Consider the following 19,131-nt stretch of genomic DNA (forward strand, 5'->3'; position numbering starts at 1 on the left):
TAAGGTTAACTACAATGAAGGGATAGAATATGAGTCTAAAAATGAAATATAATAAAGATTTTAAAAAAAGGCATTGATATGATAAGATGTTGGTTGAGAAAGGGAAAAAAGAATAAACAAAATTGAAAAGGAACAAAATAAAGAAAATCAAAAAAATTAACTTCGAAAGACTAAAGAATCATGGGGAAAAAAGACACGAATTCTATGTGCTGTATTCCTCTGGTGCTGGAGTGCTGCTGTTCTCATTGATTGGTAAACTTGGTCTTGGCTGGATGTTCTTGCTGATCTTCCAGGGGAGGGACCTGTTGCCGTGGTTCCCAAATGTCTTTGTCAGAGGCGGAATTTCCTCGCCTTTGCTGGGGGCGGGCTAAGTAATCTGCTTGGGTTTGGTCTCGGGAGCTTTTGTTCCCTGCAAGCTTTTGGTACAGCTTTGGAGGGGGAGAGTCAAAATGTCGGCTTCCCGATCTCCCTCCGGTAGGGGCCGAGAACTCGGGGCCCCACTCCTCAGTGAGCCCCCCAGATTAAAGCAATCACTCCTGTCTCCCCGGTCTCTGGTTGCCCTCCTTTCTAACCCGACGTGTGACTGAGCGTTTCTGTCTCTGGCTCAGGACCCCGTGTGGAGTCTCCAAACCCAGCAGATCCCTGCGGTGCACTCCCCTGCTACTCCTCCTGGGAGAGGAAGGGGAGTCTCCCTGGATCTGCTGCTTGTTTGGTCCTTGCTGTTAGAGCAGTGGCCCGACTGTGCTGCGGATCATGGTTTATGGCAACCCCGAGCTGAGAGCCTGCTCCTAGGCTCCGTCTCTGCAGCCGGCTTCCCCGCTCCAATACCTGGGAGCTCTGCCGCATTCAGGCACCCCCAGTCTTTCTGTGACCCCGGGGGTCCTGAGACCACACTGTGCGAGCATTCCACCCCCTGCTTAGCCACTGGAGGGACGTCCCTCAGCGGAGCTGACTTCTACAAGTTCTGATTTTGTTCTCCGCTGCTCCATCACTTGCCGGTAGCGGCTGACCAAGGCTCCCTCCCTCGCTGTCTATCTTCCCAAATATTGCTTTGGATTCACTTCTCCGCACGTCCTACCTTCCAGAAAGTTGTCGCTTTTCTGTTCAGAGAGTTGCTGCTATTCTTTTCTTCGATCTCCTCTTGAGTTCATGGGTGTTCAGAATGGTTTGATCTGTATCTAGCTGAATTCCTGGGACCTGATGAAATTTAGGTCTCCTACTCCTCCGCCATCTTGCTCCTCCTCCGTGTTGTGTAATATTTAATACATCAAACATGATATGGCTTAGTTTGGCCTGTTAATGAGCTTTGTAAGTATTATAATGTATTTTGTCTTCTGCAGTTTGTATTTTGTATACAATATAGTTTGTAAAATGTGTATCCATATGTATAGGCATAGTTTATTCATTTAACTATTGTATAATATTCCATTGGTTGAATATTATTCACTCTCCTATCAGTGGACTTTAGGTTTTTGTTTGTTTGTCTCAGTTTTTCTGCTGTTATGAACATTCCTGCAAGATGTGTCCTGATGACCACTAAAACACATAATTAGGAGGGAAATCATAGAATTGGGATATCAAACATTCTACATTACAATATAGAGCAAAATTATTTTCAAAGCATAGGCTTTTCAGTAGGTATACTTTAATAGAACCACCTTCTGAAGGGACCAAAGATCTCTCTTTTTAAGCTAAGCGTTAACAATGTTGATCAGACACTTACTGGAATTTCATATTCAGTGTTATTATCTACATGTCAAGAGAAATATAAAAGCCTGTTCAGAACTGACAAGATCACAAAGAAAATTAATGCTTTGGAAAATAGGACTAGTGATAGGTTCCATGCTATGATTCTTTGCCTGTGAATAAAACTGTTATCAAGGATATTAAACTTAAAACAAATGATTGAAGTATGATGTATAAACTTACAAGAAATTCTCATTTGCAAGACCCACAATACTATGTCCTACCTGGGAGAATATGCAATTACCTACATATTAGTATGCTCTGCATTCCTCTCTATCTTAGGCTGGCTATGATGCCAACTTGCACATTATATGGACTGAATCCCTAATTGGTAACATTTATTTAAGGTTATTAGCAAAGGACATTTAGAGGTCACTTTCATAATGATCATTGGAGTGCAAGATGGTGAAGACCTGGGGCCGAGAAACCCTAAATCAGGTTAATTAATCTATTTAATTAGTTTCCTTTAGTAGGGGTGAAGGACTACTGAATTTTGATGAAGCTTTAGACAGATAAGCCAGGAATATATACTCTCTTTCACGTAAGGAGCTCAGGAACTGGGACACCACCTTGTGACCCCTCCCTGCAGGGAGGGCTGATACCTAGGGCTGATATCTAACTGCAGAGGTGAGGAGGAGAGGGATAGTGAAGTTGGTGAACATTTACATCTTCACTTTTGCCAGATGTGTCTGTACAACACAATAAATGAATAATTATTTCAGCATATTAAATTATTAGCCAGACTTTTGTCAATGAGTCAAATGGAATAGTTGAAGTCAATTGAAATCTTTTGAGTAACTAGGTATTCTTGAATCCTCCTGAATCATTTCTTAGAATCTTTCCTCTTTAATTAAAAAACTTTCTAAAATAATCTCTTCTGAATGTTCAGTGATTCAAGTATAAACACACTTAACCACATAATTTATTATTACAAATGTTCATTTATAAACCTGGATATTTTAACTTTGTTGTACATACCTTTTAAGATTAAAAACCAGTATTAGACACACTATACCAAAGTTTTGGAATGTCTTAGACTATTTTAAAAGTAAATAAGACCCTTATAAAGGATTATACATATATTAAGAGACTTATTCCACAAGTATATAGGTCTCATATCATAGAAACAATATAGGAAAAATATTTTCAGCTGGATAACACTCAGCTGAAGAATTTCCAGCACAGTCAGTTTCTTTGCAGAGAAATCATAAGTACTAACTGAATTTTACCCGAGCTTGAAGAAATGGAAATTACCAGCTAGTTACTGAAAAATGAGAAATGAAAGTGAGAGAAATCAAGTGAAATTTTAAAATAACTAACTTTTAGTGTGTAACAGACTTTGATTTGGTAACTTTTATGTTCTAAATTGAGCAAAAGCACATATTTACCCACCCAACTGTATATTGTTCTTAGTCCAAAGCTTCCATTTGTTTACAAAAGCTAGTACATAAGCCTCATTTGTAAAGCAACCAGTGCTGTTATGAATGGGAGCACACAAGTAAACACCAAGAGCCTAACATTTGATATCGTTGATTGCATTGGTGTCTTTTTTGTTTTTTCAGAGGATAGCTTACATCATATTGCTTCAACACTGTTTTTTATTAAGTTTAGTAACAAAGTTTTTGTGATTTCATTCCGTTACAAGACGGTTGAAGAATAGCAAGGCATCTACAGATGGACATCGGTACCTTTTTCGTGGCCGGATCAATACAGAGGTGATGGAAGTGGAAAATGTGGATGATGGCACAGGTAGGTAATTTGTAGTTTTAAAATGAAACACCACTAGTAAACTCCCTCATAAGACAGACTTCTCACCTGAATAATTCATTTGCGGTGCATTAGAGCTTAGAAATACTTCGTTAGGTAGAGCAGTTGGAGGAGAAAGGCAAGATAAGGGAGACGGGGACTATTGGCAAAGTAGAAAATTATATTTGGCTGAAACACACTGGCATTCACCAGAGATACAAAGAAACAGCTGAGTAGGAGTGATGTACACACTCACAGTTCCTGGTATCGCCAGCATGAGTACAGAAAATAAGGAATTAATTTATTTTCTTCAAGTTATACTATGTTTTATATGTATATATGTGATATTTTTTCATATAATATATTTACTGTAGAATATGGAAAACTCTAAATTTGTATTAGCTATATAGCCACTATGCATATAAACATGTTGTCAATTTGCTTGTAGAGGAAGGGTGTTTTGTGTATTTTACTTTATTACTTAAAGATAGTGCATTTTCACATGGCAGATTTGACGGTACAGACTTTGACAAGTAAGCTTATCAAATCATGATTAGTCACAAACATTAAATAAATGTTTGAGGTTAAATAAGTTATTTTCTATTTGAAAAAAATCAATGCATCATATTAAGTAATATGATGATATACTAGTCTATAATATGAATGATTAGTGAGTTGGATCACGTTTTTTCCCCCCGATGATTTTAATTAGAATTTCAAAGATATGCTTCTAGGAGAAATGACAAGATGAAATAAAATATATTAATTGTTGCTAAGTGACTTTAATTCCCATATAGAGAAATGCCTTTATAATACCCCATTTAAACATGGAATTGGGGCACAGATCAGCTCCCTGCTACCACATACCTCTGTTGCCATCTCTTAGTCCCAGAGGGGAGGAGAATGTTTACCATCTGCATGGGCACAAATTTTCAGATGCTCACCTGTGTGCCATTTCTCTATCCCATTGTTAGCATCCTAAAACATTGTCCAGAACATAAATAGTGAAGCATGATTGCTGCAGGTAAGGGGAAAAGATGCGCAATGAGCAAAACCCAGGTGTACTCTCCTGGGAACCAAGTCATCTTGTGGCGAGGTTCCACGTGGGCTAAAGGAGGGATGTAGATGTGGGAGCTGTCTGACTGCCGGCACAGTTGAAAATCCCTGTCCGCAAATACTCACATTCTAACATGTGGAACTTAGGCTATTTTTCCGTGTCAGGAGTGCCCAATATTTTTTGTAAGGTGGCATTTTAATTCATTTTAATGCTCTGAGAGGACACTAGTGACATTTAGGAATGTTGTCTGTCTACATGTGAACAGCTATCTTGCTTCGGTAACCCGATTGCTCAAGAGAATATCCAAAAGCCCATGTTGTACTTGAGGTGGGTGGAAGGAAGGCAGAGGAAGGCACACTCAAACCCCCACTTTATTCCTTCTTGGCCCTGTCTCCCCCTGCTGGAACCACCTGTCCCCTGTTAACTTTAGCCTTCTCTTTGTTTTCTCCCCTTTTTATGCCTTTTCATGGGCACACAGCTCCTGTGTCTCATTTCTTTCCCTCTCCCCCTGATGGTGTGGTCGTCCCCATTTGTACCATTTGCACGGGTAATCTGAGTGAATTTTGGTAAATTTTGATGAATTTGACAATGATTCCTACGTTTTGGGAAACTGGGACACTAGATAAAGAAATCTAAGAGCCCAGGGCCATTGGAGGCATGGGCATAGAATACCATCTTCAGGGGCGCTGGATGGCTCAGTCGTTAAGCGTCTACATTCGGCTCAGGTCATGATCCCAGGGTCCTGGGATCAAGCCCCATATTGGGGCTTGTGTTCCCTCTCTTGTTGTGTCTCTCTCTGTCAAATAAATAAAAATCTTTAAAAAAAAAAAACCAGAATACCATCTTCAGCATAGATGTAGGGCAGTGAGAGCCTATGTTGGGTGATGGAGCTTTAATGCAAATGGACTTTGGATTCAATCCCATGAAAATGTTCTTTTAGTGCTGGTAAGATGGTAGCCTTCAGGACCTCAGTACCTGGGGGATAAGGATGTTAGGGAAACAAGTCTTCAGACACTGGTAGATATGAATTAGTGGGGAAGACAGGACATTTCAGAATATTTAGTCATAAATTGTCTGATGACACCTCTTGGCACAAACTTCCAAGGCTCAGGTTCCTTTGAAATATGATGAAGGAATTAATAATACTTTGTAGTATCCAGTTAAGGCCTTATTTCTCCATTTAACATATATACACAGCATGTTGCAGGAATTTGGCTACAAATACTTGCTACAAGGTCACTTAAAGAAGTTTTAAGGCTGCGGCTGTCTACCTTCCTTTTGCTTCCTGCAAAGAAAATTTAGTATTCTAGTAAGTGTGACTACTAGGTCTTTAGGATAAGCGTATATCCTCAGCCAGGACTTGGAAACTCAAAAATAGAATTTCTGAAGATGAATAGGATCTTGAAGCTCAACTAATATACCCTGTTAACATTTCAGATGATGGAAATGAAGCCACATTGAAGAACTAACTCGTCTAAGTTAACCCAGATGTTTAATATGAAGCTGGGACTGGAGCAAGGTTTCTTTGGTGACCGTGGCCATGCCTTGAGAAATAGGGAGCAGAGGTTCCATATGGGTTTTAAATCTATAGGGACCAACTGGAGAGCTGTGAAGAGATAAAGCATCAGTATATAGAAATTAACTTTGGTTGTTCGTTTCTTCTAAGAAACGATCTGGGTGCTATACCAACTTTCTCCTTTTTTTGTTTTCTTGGTCATTTCCATCACAAAATCTCCATTTCTTTTTGATGAGCTCAGGTTTTAAGTGTTCTTACTCTTTTTTTTAAGATTTATTTATTTATTTGACAGAGAGAGACACAGTAAGAGAGGGAACACAGGCAGGGTGAGTGGGAGAGGGAGAAGCAGGCTTCCTGCTGAGCAGGGAGCCCGATGCAGGGCTAGATGTGGGGCTTGATCCCAGGACCCTGGGATCATGACCTTAGCTGAAGGCAGATGCTTAATGACTGAGCCACCCAGGAGCCCCAAGTGTTTTTACTTTAAACTCTATGAATGGGAGCTCTGATGTTGATAGATCTCAGCAGAGCTGACCAATGTCCATATGTCAAGTCCTTCCCACACTTGGACCCTGGATGAGTTACATGAGGGATGGCAAATACTGTCAGGCTCATCTGCTCATTGCCAAAACCAAAACCAAACAATGACTATACCAAAATAATACAAATTAATTAATCAAGATAAATTTTTAAGTGTGCTTAGAACTTTTGATGAAAAGTTTAAATGTTTCCCCATCTATTTGAATATATTATAAAAATATTAGGTATTTTTGCATACTCTCGGTATAAGTAAAATGCTTTTCTTTTCTAAGGACTCCATCAGACACTGATTGTATTGATTTAGCTCAAAACTTGCAGAAGAAATAATCGCATTTGGAATGACACTAAGCTTTTAGCCAGTGTGTAACTATCTAAAACCTTTGAAAAATAAACTTGATTATACTTTTACTTATAATGTTTAATGAGTTGGATTATATCAGTTATATCTCAGAATACAAAAAATTAATGCAATAATGATATGACATGCAGAAATGTAAAAATTTGTGTATTTATTTTAATATATCCATGTTATCCATTACTGCTTATGTTCAAGGAAGGTGGTAGCCATTGAGTTTGTGGCCAGATTTCTATTCCACCATTCTGTAGATCCATCTCTCATTTTGATTAATTCTAATTTAATTCTTTGAAGATTCTTTCTGAGATATTAGTTTGATCATAATGCATAAAAAATATCCAGCTTAAGACCTAAATAGGAAAGCTGTTGAACTTTCTGCCATTAACTTTCTTGGTAATTTTCATAGTATATGCTTAGAAATTCATTCAGAAAGTAACAACAGATCATTTATATTCTCTCTTAAGAACTCGTTTGTTTTTGTATTGTATTCTTTCTTAAGAACTAGTTTATTTGTGTAGTTGGACAGAGGGCAAAATGGTGACCTTTAGAAAATGTGATCTGCAGTTCAGTGTTGCACAAACCACAAATTTCAATACAATGGTCAAATTTGAAATAAATAAGATGGAAATTCATTTATTCTTTAAGGTGTTCTTTTGAGTGAGTAGATATTTTTAAAGAAAGATTTCAGCTGTCATTTTCAATATAAATATTTTAAACCATTTAAAGATATTAAACACCTTGGGTTTTTTTAAAATTAAATTTTGCTAATTAGAGAAAATTTGGAAATAACAGAAATAAGTTGAAAATACTAGATAATTTCATCATCTAAAGAGAAATAAATGAGAATTTTGAAATATTCCTTTAATTTTCTTTTTATGCACAGATTTTTTTAAAAATGCTTAAAAACATGAACTCTGTAGTTCTATATCCTCTTTCTTTTTTATCCTCTTTTCAATTAAATAGAATCATTTTCTGAATTATAATCATCTTTATCTTCATGTCTTATCACCACATAACATATATTTATTGTTACTTAGTAGTCAACAAAATAGATAAACCATAGTTACCTTAACAACCATAGTACTGTTGTATAAGCTGAATTGAATACATTCTTAATTAAAAAGTAGCGTAACTTTACAATGTTGAAAAGACTACCAGGCATGTATTAGTTCCTTCCTGATACACGTAAATTTTCAATATGTTATTGGGAATTTCAAAAAGGTCAAGGAAGCTAATTCTAGTTTTAAAAGGAAAAATCAGTTAGAACCTTTTTTAAGAAACTTTTTTTCCCATAAATAATGTCAAATGAAATTTTAGATGCCAGAAAATTTTCTTCTATTTGATAAAATCAAAGATTTATTCCAAAATAATTTTTTCAGCATTAAGTATTCATAATATGAGTAAGTTATAATTTTTAAAATTCCTCTTAGAAATTTGTGCATGCACACTGTTGATCACCAGAATAAGGGTTAAACACATTGTTTGGACATCAGTCTCTTGATGTTTTGAATAATATTTTCTGGCAGTTTCTTCTGTTTCCTAGCCTGAGTACTTGGCTAGCTTCCATCTCATTAAAACTCACACTATTGAAAAGATACCAGCATTTCCATTGAGAGTTATAGTAGTATCAGTTTTAGAAAAACCTCATCTCATTATGTAAAACTATGCTGAATTAAGAGTGAGGAATTTGCAAACTGTGTAGCTTCAAAGTAATTAGTAAGTTGTTCAGGGCTGCCCCTTGGATTTTTCTCTTTTCGGAAAAAACATCAGTGCCTAGAGACTGTTGAATTTGGATATTCTACACTTAATGAATGACAATTTTAATTCCATTCCTTTTTAACACTTCCTGTAGAATTATATTTTAGATCCATTGAAACTTGCAAATACTTACATTTGGCATTAATAAATTATTCTTTCATTAAAAAATATTTTTAAATTTCTACTAAGGAAAAGCACTGTTGGGCTTTTCCATGATTTTGTTTTTTTAAAGATTTCATTTATTTGAGAGAGAGAGAATGGGGGGGAGGGGCAGAGGGAGAAGCAGACACCTTACTGAGCAGGGAGCCCGACATGGGCTCATGGGCTTGATCCCAGGACCCTGGGATCATGACCTGAGCTGATCATGAACTAAGCTGAAGGCAGATGCTTAACCGATTTGAGCCACCCACGTGCCCCTTCCATGATCTTTATGTGGCTGTTCTTAATAAATAAGTTGAATTCAAACTTATTTTTTAGAATGAAGTTATTGAAAAATGTGCTGTGATTGAAATTATGAAGCCATTTATATATCACTAATTCTCATTGCAAAATAAATGAGAATCAGTTGCTTATTTTGTAGAACATTGGTAATTTGGTAACTGATATCATTGTGATATTTATACTACATTGTGAATCCTGTTGTATATATATACACATACACTTTGTGTATATGTTTAAAATTATGATTTTTAAAATTAGTGATAGAAAGTGGCTAGCACATAAACTTTAAAAAGGAACATGTTTGGGCGCCTGGGTGGCTCAGTCAATTAAACGTCTGCCTTCAGCTCAGGTCATGATCCCAGGGTCCTGGGATCGAATCCCGCGTTGGGCTCCTTGCTCAGCAGGGAGTCTGCTTCTCCCTTGCCTGAGGCTCCCCCTGTTTGTACTCTCTCTCTCTCTGACAAATAAATAAATGAAATCTTTCAAAAAAAAAAAAGGAACATTATTCTTTCATTTTATTTATTTATTTATTTATTTATTTATTTATTTAAAAATATTTTATCTATTTGTTTGAGAGAGCAAGAGAGAGAGCATGAGCAGGGTGAAGGGCAGAAGGAGAAACAGACTCCTCTCTAGGCAGGGAGCCTGATGTGGGGCTCGATCCCTGGACTCCAGGATCATGACCTGAGCCGAAGGCAGACATCTAACAGACTGAGCCACCCAGGCGCCCCTATCCTTTCATTTTAAATTATTAGGTGACATAAGCTGTTCTTTCAAAATATTGTATTGGTACAGCAATTAACCTATTATTTGACTTGTCAGATTTTACAGTCAGTTAACAGTCTTGCTTTCTGTTCATGAAACAATGGCCATGTGCAATCACATGCTGACTTGTCTGGTTCTGAGTTTAATCATACATTTTCCAAGGGAAGTTTGAATGCCCAGGTTGTAATGGTTAGGCAAGGCTTTGCGAAAGATCTGGGTACACTTTAAGGAGAAGAAAGAGTTGCTGAGGCAGAGAGCAGAGCTGGGTAGCTTGATGAGAGTGAGCGTCAGCCTGGAGAACAGGTAAGTCACAGGACAAGGAGGAAAGCCGCAAAAAGTGGCCAGGCCACAGGAGAACGCAGTGGGTGGGGGGGGTCAGTTTAAGAAGAAGCACGAAAGCAAGCTTTCATGTTTTCACTTGATTCAGTGGTGAGCTGCCAAAAGCTTTTGAAGTAAGGAATGGCCTGATGAAAAATGTTGAAGGAAGAGTCAGCAGGGTGTGGAGAGAGCAATGTCAGGCTCAAATAATCCAGGGAGGGAAGGAAGGAAGACCCAGGTTACAGGGGTGGCTGGCCCAGGGCATATGATGTGCAGGGTCAGGAGCATCAGCCTAGCACATGAACTTGTGTTCCTCGGTGTTCTATGGAAAGAATACATTATGTTCATTTTACAGTAAGTCCAATATTTAATTATTGTACGTTGCTTGTGGTTCTTGTGATTTTCTTTACCTGGAGTATGATTAAAAGGGGAATAACACTAGTGGGAATGTGGGGTCTTTTAAGCTGCAGTGCTGGGTTCACTTAGCTAATCTCGGTCTGATTGTGGAAGAGGGGAGAGTCTGAAAAGCTTATGCTTGTTTGTGATACTGACCCTGTAAGGTGACACATTTGAGGAGGAGGGTGTGTAAACATGTACAATTTGATCTTTTTTCCCCACCAATTTATCATTATTTCTCGGTTGGTGATTTTTGTAGGAGGTAACAAGGCATTATGGTATAATTACTAACTGATAATTTTTACTTTCTTACTAATGTCATCGATACCTATCTGACATGTATTACTAGGATCTGCTACTTTGTATAGGATATGAATATGAATTAAATATGTAAGGGTAAGAAGGAAAGTACAAAAATTCCTTTTAAAAACAGACTGTTATTTCCTGATGGCAGAAATCTTCTGCTAGTTTGAATCGCTATTATATCAGAAATTGTTATTATTAATGGAATTACGGCATATATATGTACATATAGACACACACACATGTGTATATATACATATATGTGTATATATACATATACACATATATGTGTGTATGTATAATATTGTATATATACATATACACATATATGTATATATATATTATAGACTAAGATCTAATATAAGTCTATTCTGGCTCATATATAACTTGGAATTTTAAAGACCCTCAACTATATGGAATCATTTGAAAATGCATTTTGGAATAGTTAATCTGGTCACATATACTGTATGGTGATTTGGGAGCTAAAAAGACAATGGGGACAAGATTTGGGGAGAATGAGTGCCAACCATGCCTGCCTCTACTCAGAACTCACCAAATAAAATAGGCCATTTGAGAAAAAATAAAGAAATAAAAAATAGTACAGTGCCACAAAGTATTTCTCTAAACCACCTTTAACACCTTGTGGCTCACTTCCTCGCTACCCACCATTACTGTTTAGTGACTCTCCGGGAGATGAATGAAAAGTGTCACTTGAAATTGGGGCAGGTGCTGACTCAGGCCTTTGTCATATGTTTTTTCATTTTGAATCTTTGCTTTGCAGACTGTCATGCCAGTAAAATCTGGCTACAAGTAACATCACTATTCTCTACCTGCTGTTAGGCAGAAAACTGCCATAGAGGGTTTCCTGTTGGCATTTTCAAATCCAGCATGACAATGTAGCCAAAATTATGATGAGACGTAGAAAAAGACAATGAGAATTCAGACTCAAAAAAATTTTTTGTTTTTATTCAAGCCAGTTATATGGAATGATGTGGTAATTTTAAAGAGTGTGTATTTTTCAATCATGAGCAATGATAATGGATTGGCATTTGAACCTTTCCATTTATTGAAGATTAGGTAAATGTACTCTTGGTATGTTCCATTCATTTGTTCTGATTCTTATTGTGGGGTTCATTAAACAGCTGAGAATTGTTCTGTGGTGGTATAGTTTGCTTTTGAAACCTAGAATAATATTTCAAAGGAATATTAAAAAGACAAAATGAATCTGACACCTTGGATATTCGATTATTGAGATGAAAATCTTTTAAAAGTTCTTTTTTTATTACTTTAGGAACTTTCATAATATTTTTGGACATAGAGGAAAGGAATGTTAATTAGTTCAGATGTTCAGTTTCATGTAATATACTAATGTTATGAGTTAGAAATGTTCTATTCCTGAGTACTGACTGCATTTAATATATAAACACTTAATTTTTTGTTTTTACGTTCTTCATTTACACATATAAAGCAAAGATAATTTTGAGAATTCAATGATCTTGGAACTGTTATGAATTGAATGACTGTATTGATATTATATTTGTTGTTCACCTTTACCCATTAATTTCCAGCTGACTTCCATAGCAGTGGACACATTGTTGTCAATGGATGGAAGATACATAACACAGCCAAAAATAAATGGTTTGTGTGTATGGCAAAAACACCTGAGGAGAAACATGAATGGTTTGAAGCTATTTTGAAAGAAAGAGAACGACGAAAAGGTGGGTGTGTGAATTGGGCACTATTATATTTTGTGAAGATTCCAGCTTAGCAAGAAAGCAGATAATGGGCAGAAGTTATAAGAAAGTAAAAGGCATATGGTGTTCACTTAGATTTCCCATGTGATATAAGACTCAGGCTAAAATGCTTTTTTTTAAAAAATATTTTATTTTATTTATTTGACAGAGAGAGCACAATCAATGGGGAGTGGCAGGCAGAGGGAGAGGTAGAAGCAAGACTCCCCACTGAGCAGGGAGCCTGATGTGGGACTTGATCCCAGGACCCTGAGATCATGACCTGAGTTGAAGGCAGATGCTTAACTGACTGAGCCACCCAGGCACCCCTAAAATACATTTTGAATACTTCTAATATTATTGCTAAAAGAAAAGAAAAACATTGTATAATTAGTAAAATGATATATTGTGGCAAGCAGTGTCTTTTAAATAGTATCTTAGTCTGTTGAGGCACTATAACAAAATACCACAGACTGGGTGGCTTATAAACGACAGAAATTTGTAGCTCACAGTTCTGGAGGCTGGGAACCCCAGATTCAGTGTCTGGTGAGAGTAGTTTTCCAGTTCGTAGATGGCCATTTTCTCACTGTGTTCTCACATAGCAGAGGGGCAAGAGATCTCTCTGTGTCTCATTTATAAGGCCATTAATCCCATTCATGAGGACTCCACCCTCATGACCTAATCACTTGCCCAACACCTTACCTCCTAAGACCATCACATTGGGTGTTATATTTCAACATATGAATTTGGGAGGCATGCAAACGTTCAGTCTACAGCAAATGGTTTCATTTGCTTTAAAATTTGTTCGGTTTTCTTTGCACCTTATTCTTACCATTTCTAAAACATCATTATGGGATTTTCCTGTAAGAGACAAACTTCAATAGTATAATGCAGGGCCTTCAGCAGTTATATCTTTAACAGTACACTGAAAATTTCTAGACTAAATATGTTAGTATCCTAATTATAGAATAAGGCACTCAGGATATACATTAACATTTTAGAATTGTTACAATGCCATTGAATATAATGCAACCCAATAAGGAGTTTGTTCATATGAGGAGGCCTGGCTCAAAATTGCTTCATGTTTTTAGCAAGATTTGCAAAAGGTTTTCGATCTGACAATATTCAGTTGTGTCAAGTTTATCTGCAATTAAGCATATTTCTGTAATTCAAGTAGGAAATAGAAATGCTTGTGTTACTACTAATTTCTTTACCAAATAATTGATAAGAAACAAGAGAGTGTTCATTCCTTTTCCTCAGAGACTTAGAAGCAAAATATCTCATTGCTGATGAAATTTCAGAACACAAAGAACCCTTTCTTCCATCTTCAGAAATTTTCCCTTGAAGAACATACAAAGCTCCTACTTCTATTAAAATATTCATAGTACACGTTTGAGAATTTCCACAGCATTTTCAAATACTTAACTCCTTTGATTGATCTTGGATGGAGAGCCAGTTAGGAAAATTTAAAACAAAGATTATGAATACATAGCTGATTAAGTTTTGTTGAATCTAGCAATCAATTCAAATAGTGCAGCAAATCATTTAAAAGGTAAAATAAATGTTTGGTCAAGTTGAAGCTTTATTTATTTATTTTTTCCTCAGAATGACTATGCATATAGATAAACCTAAAGTGAAAAAGGAAGGAAGAAAGAAAGAAAGGAAGGAAGGAAGGAAAGGAGGGAAGGAAAGAGAAAGAAAGCAAAGCAAGCAAACAAGCACATTCTATAAATTTGTTTATATTAACAGGCTCTATTCTTAATGGATTATTCTCTGCTACTGGCAAATGGTAATTGCTCCTCCATTTTAAAAAATAAAAATTTTAATAAAAAATTTTGTAGCTAGAAGAGTAAAAATAATTCAGGTATTTTTTAAAAGATTTTATTTATTTATTTTTGCGAGAGAGAGAGAGAGAGAGAGAGAGAGAGAGAGAGAGAGCAAGCGTATGGGGAGGAGCAGGGGGAGAAGCAGACTCCCTGCTGAACAAGGAGCCTGATGCGGGGCTTGATCCCAGGACCGTGAGATCATGACCTGAGTCAAAGGCAGATGCTTAACCAGCTGAGCCACCCAGGCGCCCTGATTCAAGTATTTCTTCTGCAACAGTTCGTCAGTTCCATCTCCTGATTGTGGGTATTCCCCGGGTTTCAGCTTTGACACTTGGTCCCCTCTAAGATACATCCTTGCCTGGCTTACCGATTCCTACCAGCTTCACGTCCATGTCTGCACTGCCACTTTCTCCATCTTTGTGTCCTGCCTTGTCCTGTCTCCTGAGCTTCATATGCGTGCGTTCCACTGACTCTTAGGCTCTACCTGAATGTCCAGAGTCACCCTGCATGGTACTGGACTCCTCCTTACCTGAAACCCTTTTCCAAATATGCTTCTTACCCCCCTATTCCCCAGTTCGGCTTTCCTCAAAAGGTTGGAAGGCATCCTGATCTCTCTTTCTCCATAATGCCTACGTTTAACCCTTTGCTGTATCCTATCAATACCACTTCCTAGATATTTCTCAGCTTCATTCTCTGCCCCGTGGCCCCTACTATTGTCTGCAGGGGCTTGACCTTACCTGAATTTTTGAGGTTTCCTTCTAATGATCTCCCTTTTTTTAAAGCCTGCCCCCTTCAGTTTGTTCCTGTTTGTTGTCTGAGCTTTGTTTCCAAAGCAACCAAACTTTCTTTCCTGTCCTGCCTTGCTTTTCCCCTCCGTCTGGTAGAAACCCTTACATGTTTCCCTGATACCTCAGGGACAAAGGACGTGGAACCTGCAGTTGAGCAAGGCCCCTGCCTAACTCACCAGTGTGGCCCCTGTCCTCTCACCTCGAGCCCGGGGCTGTGTGCCCCCTGTGGTGCTTCGCCTCAGGTAACTCTTGTGCACACTTTCTCTCTCTCTGGAAATCCTGTTCATCCCTCTGCGTTTGAACATGGGTCTTCTGTGAAACCTTTCTTCATATTTCTCAGAGGTAAGATCCTCTGAATATGCCTTTCTTGTGTCACAGCCTTTGCCGTAAGGCTGTTTTCAGGGCCACCTGTCCAGTTGTGCCGATCGAATGCTGCAGAAGGGGTGCCTGGAGCCTGAGCTGCAGCTGTTCTTCCTTCACTGGCCAAACCAGAGGTGCCGCACAGCCCTGGGGATTCTGTCCAGACTGTCTCCCGGGGATCCCCTGAGCTTCTTGACGACCAGGGTCCTGTGGTACAGAGCTCTGTATCGGCAGCCCCCTGCCCAGGGTCGACATGCAATAGGTGTTGGTTTCATGCAGGCAGGAGTGAGTGAGGAGACTTTTTCAGTTACCTGTCCTTGGTTTCCTTTTCAATAGGTTTAAAATTAGGAATGGAGCAAGACACCTGGGTAATGATCTCTGAACAGGGTGAGAAACTCTATAAGATGATGTGCAAGCAAGGGAATCTGATCAAAGACAGAAAAAGAAAACTGACCACATTCCCTAAATGCTTCCTTGGAAGGTAAGGTCGAGAGTCTGGGTGCATGGATTTCTCTCAGATTTTCACTATGTCATGTGTTAGCTACCCTTCCTTGAGTGATTTGTTTTTCTTTAAAAAAAATATTCCTCTGGGCATTTTTGAATATCTCTTTCCTGTCCACATTTCCTGGACCGTAGTGGGATGAAGGAATGGACCTAGAGCCAGAAATATGGAAAGCTTAAGACATCTATCCGTCCATCCCTGACGTCAACAATTTCAGATGTACCGTGTTCCAAGGGCAAAGCGGACGCTGGGGTCGGGCAGGGCTGGCAGGCAGGCGGGTTCGCTGAGAGGGGACGAAGTCCAGCAGGGATGCATCTACGGGGCCTACAAGTCAGAGAACTAGAGAACGCAAGACACACAGTCTAAACCCGAGATTAATCCAGCGCTTTGACAGCTGGCCTCAGCATGAAGGACTCTCAATGAGGAATCTGAAAAAGAGGGTCATGCAGTGGACCTGGCACAGAGCAACACGCAGAGAGGTTGCCTGGGCTTTTAGCATAGATCCACTGTGTGTCCTCTGGGTTCTGCGGACAGCTGCATGTGGGAGCCCCTGCTGGGTGAAGCTTGCAGGACCAAAGGGAAGGGCGGCCACCTTAAGCCCAGCCCTGTGCTGGCTGTTCCTATACATTATTTCTAATCATCAGACACGTACTTAGGAGTTAAAAGCTTTGTATTTTTTAAAAGTTGGTTTTTTTAAAAAGATTTTATTTATTTATTTGAGAGAGAGAGATAGTGGGGGGAAGGAGCAGAGGGAGAGGGACAAGCAGACTCTATGCTGAGTGCAGAGCCCGATGCGCAGGGCTCGATTCCATGACCCTGAGATCATGATCTTAGCCAAAGGCAGATGCTTAACTGACTGAGCCACCCAGGTGCCCCTGGAGTTGGTATTATTATTTTTGTGCCATCGAGGAAAAAACTGAAGTTTTACTTCTTTTTAAATTTTCTTTCTTTTGGAATGCTCCTTTTAGTAGAAGAATTAAAAGCATTTTAACAACTTCTTCTGCCTTTTAGACAGATATCCATTTTTAGAATTCCATGTCCCTCGGTTATTTGACTTTAGCCATATGTGTTGCTTTTGGTTTGGAAATAAATGGAAAAGTAATTTCCTGACACTTTCTATAGCTTGATTTCTCTGACCTCTGTGTAAAATTGAAACCATTCTAAAATGTATCCATTACTTTATGTAAAAGTTCAAATGTTATTTTTATAGCATGAGCATGATAAAATATTTTATTGTAAAATGTTTCTCTATTTAGTGTTCTCTTAATGATACCACAGAGCCATAAAAAACATCACTACCGAGCTGGTGCTCTCCTGTGTTACAAAACATCATCCTACTTATCTGTGATGTCTGGGGCTCCTCCCCCACCCCCCCATATGGTAAAAGATGTGACCTGGCATCCTCCCTGGCCTTTCACAGCCACAGCAGATGTATGTGGTAGACAGTTCTGATGGATGGCGTTGTGCTGGAGTATTCCTTTGGGATGACAGTATTTTTTGTTTTGTTTTGATTTTATTTATTTGAGAGAGAGAGAGAGAGAGAGCATGACAGGGGGGATGGTCAGAGGGAGAAGCAGACTCCCCACTGAGCAGGGACTTGGGGCTCGATCCCAGGACCCTGGGATCATGACCTGAGCCGACGGCAGACGCTTAACCGACTGAGCCACCCAGGTGCACCCCAGGTGACAGTTTTAATACAAGAATGAATTTACTAAATAACTTTATTTACTTATTTTTAAAGGCTTTGTTTATTTATTTGAGAGGAGAGAGAGCGAGAGAGCCCAAGCTTGGGGAACGGCAGGGGCAGGGGCAGGGGCAGAGGGAGAAGCAGGCTCCCTGTTGAGCAGGGAGCTGGAGGCATGACTGATCCCAGGACCCCGAGATCATGTCCTGAGCCGAAAACAACTTAACCGACTGAGCCACTGTGTGCCCCACTAAATGACCAGAATTTGAAAACAGTATAGTAGAACTTTTGGTGTGTATTAATTTTATATTGCTGCAAAATAAATAACAACATTCTTGTGCCTTGAAACAACACCCATTCATTAGCTCATAATTCAATAGGTCAGAAAGAGGTCGAGGTGAGCAATACTCAGCCATCTGCTTAGGATCTCACAAGGCCAAAATCAAGGGCTGAGCTGCGGCTGGGCCCTTATCTTAAGGCTCTGAGGAAAAATCCACTTGCAAGCACATTCAGGTTGTTGACAGAATTCAGTCCTCTGTGACTGTAAGAGTAAGTCCTGTTTCTGTGCTGGCTGTTGGCCAGGACCACTCTCAGTTAGAAGCTTCCTGCATTCCTTGCTACATGGCCCCTCTGTCTTCAAAGGCAGCAGTGGCTCACCGAATCTTTCTTGCGCTTTTAATTTTTCTCTTACTCTTGTGCCACCAGCCTGAGAAAACTCTCTGCTTCAAAGTGCTCAACTGACTGGGTCAAGCCCACTTGAATAATTGACATATTTTAAGGTCAACTGACTTGGGATTTTGGTTACATATACAAAATCCATTTAGGGGCGGGTCGAGGGCTCAGTTGGTTAGCCGTCTGCCTTCGGCTCAGGTCATGATCCCAGGGTCCTGGGTTCGAGCCCCACGTCGGGCTCCCTGCTCAGTGGAGAGCCTGCTTCTCCCTCTCCCTCTGCTGTTCTCTCTCTGTCAAATAAATAAATATACATATTTTTTAAATCCATTCATAGCACTACCTAGATTAGGATTTGATTACAAAACCAAGGGATGGGATTCTCGATAGGGCGTAAGAGGACATGTTTAGAATTCCATCTACCACGTGGGGGATGGTTTTTTTGGTTTGCCTTCTTGGAATTTCAAACACACTGGTTTTCTGTGCCTGGAAAGCCATATTCCAGAAAGTCTATCTCTTATATTAAGTCATTATTTTTCTATCTGTTTTGCCTGTTAGTTATCTTTAGGATCTATTATGTTCTCTTTATAGTTAAAACTACTCTAAAATTTTCCCTTTGTGTTTATTAGAGGTC

General features: G+C 39.0%; 1 protein-coding gene across 3 annotated transcripts in view; it reads left to right on the forward strand.

Moving 5' to 3' along the window:
- Positions 1-19,131, forward strand: part of PREX2 (phosphatidylinositol-3,4,5-trisphosphate dependent Rac exchange factor 2) — a 294,349-nt gene that overhangs the window by 102,028 nt on the left and 173,190 nt on the right. For all 3 annotated transcript variants that reach the window (XM_025871440.2, XM_073892858.1, XM_073892859.1), the window contains exons 8-10: positions 3,392-3,495; positions 12,507-12,656; positions 15,979-16,123. In XM_025871440.2, the coding sequence (XP_025727225.1) occupies positions 3,392-3,495; positions 12,507-12,656; positions 15,979-16,123 (399 nt within the window). The remainder of the gene's footprint in view (positions 1-3,391; positions 3,496-12,506; positions 12,657-15,978; positions 16,124-19,131) is intronic.

Source organism: Callorhinus ursinus, unplaced genomic scaffold, assembly GCF_003265705.2.
Source record: "Callorhinus ursinus isolate GAN/ISIS: 27379988/994484 unplaced genomic scaffold, GSC_fseal_2.0 scaffold5, whole genome shotgun sequence".
NCBI classification, from domain to species: Eukaryota; Metazoa; Chordata; class Mammalia; order Carnivora; family Otariidae; genus Callorhinus; species Callorhinus ursinus.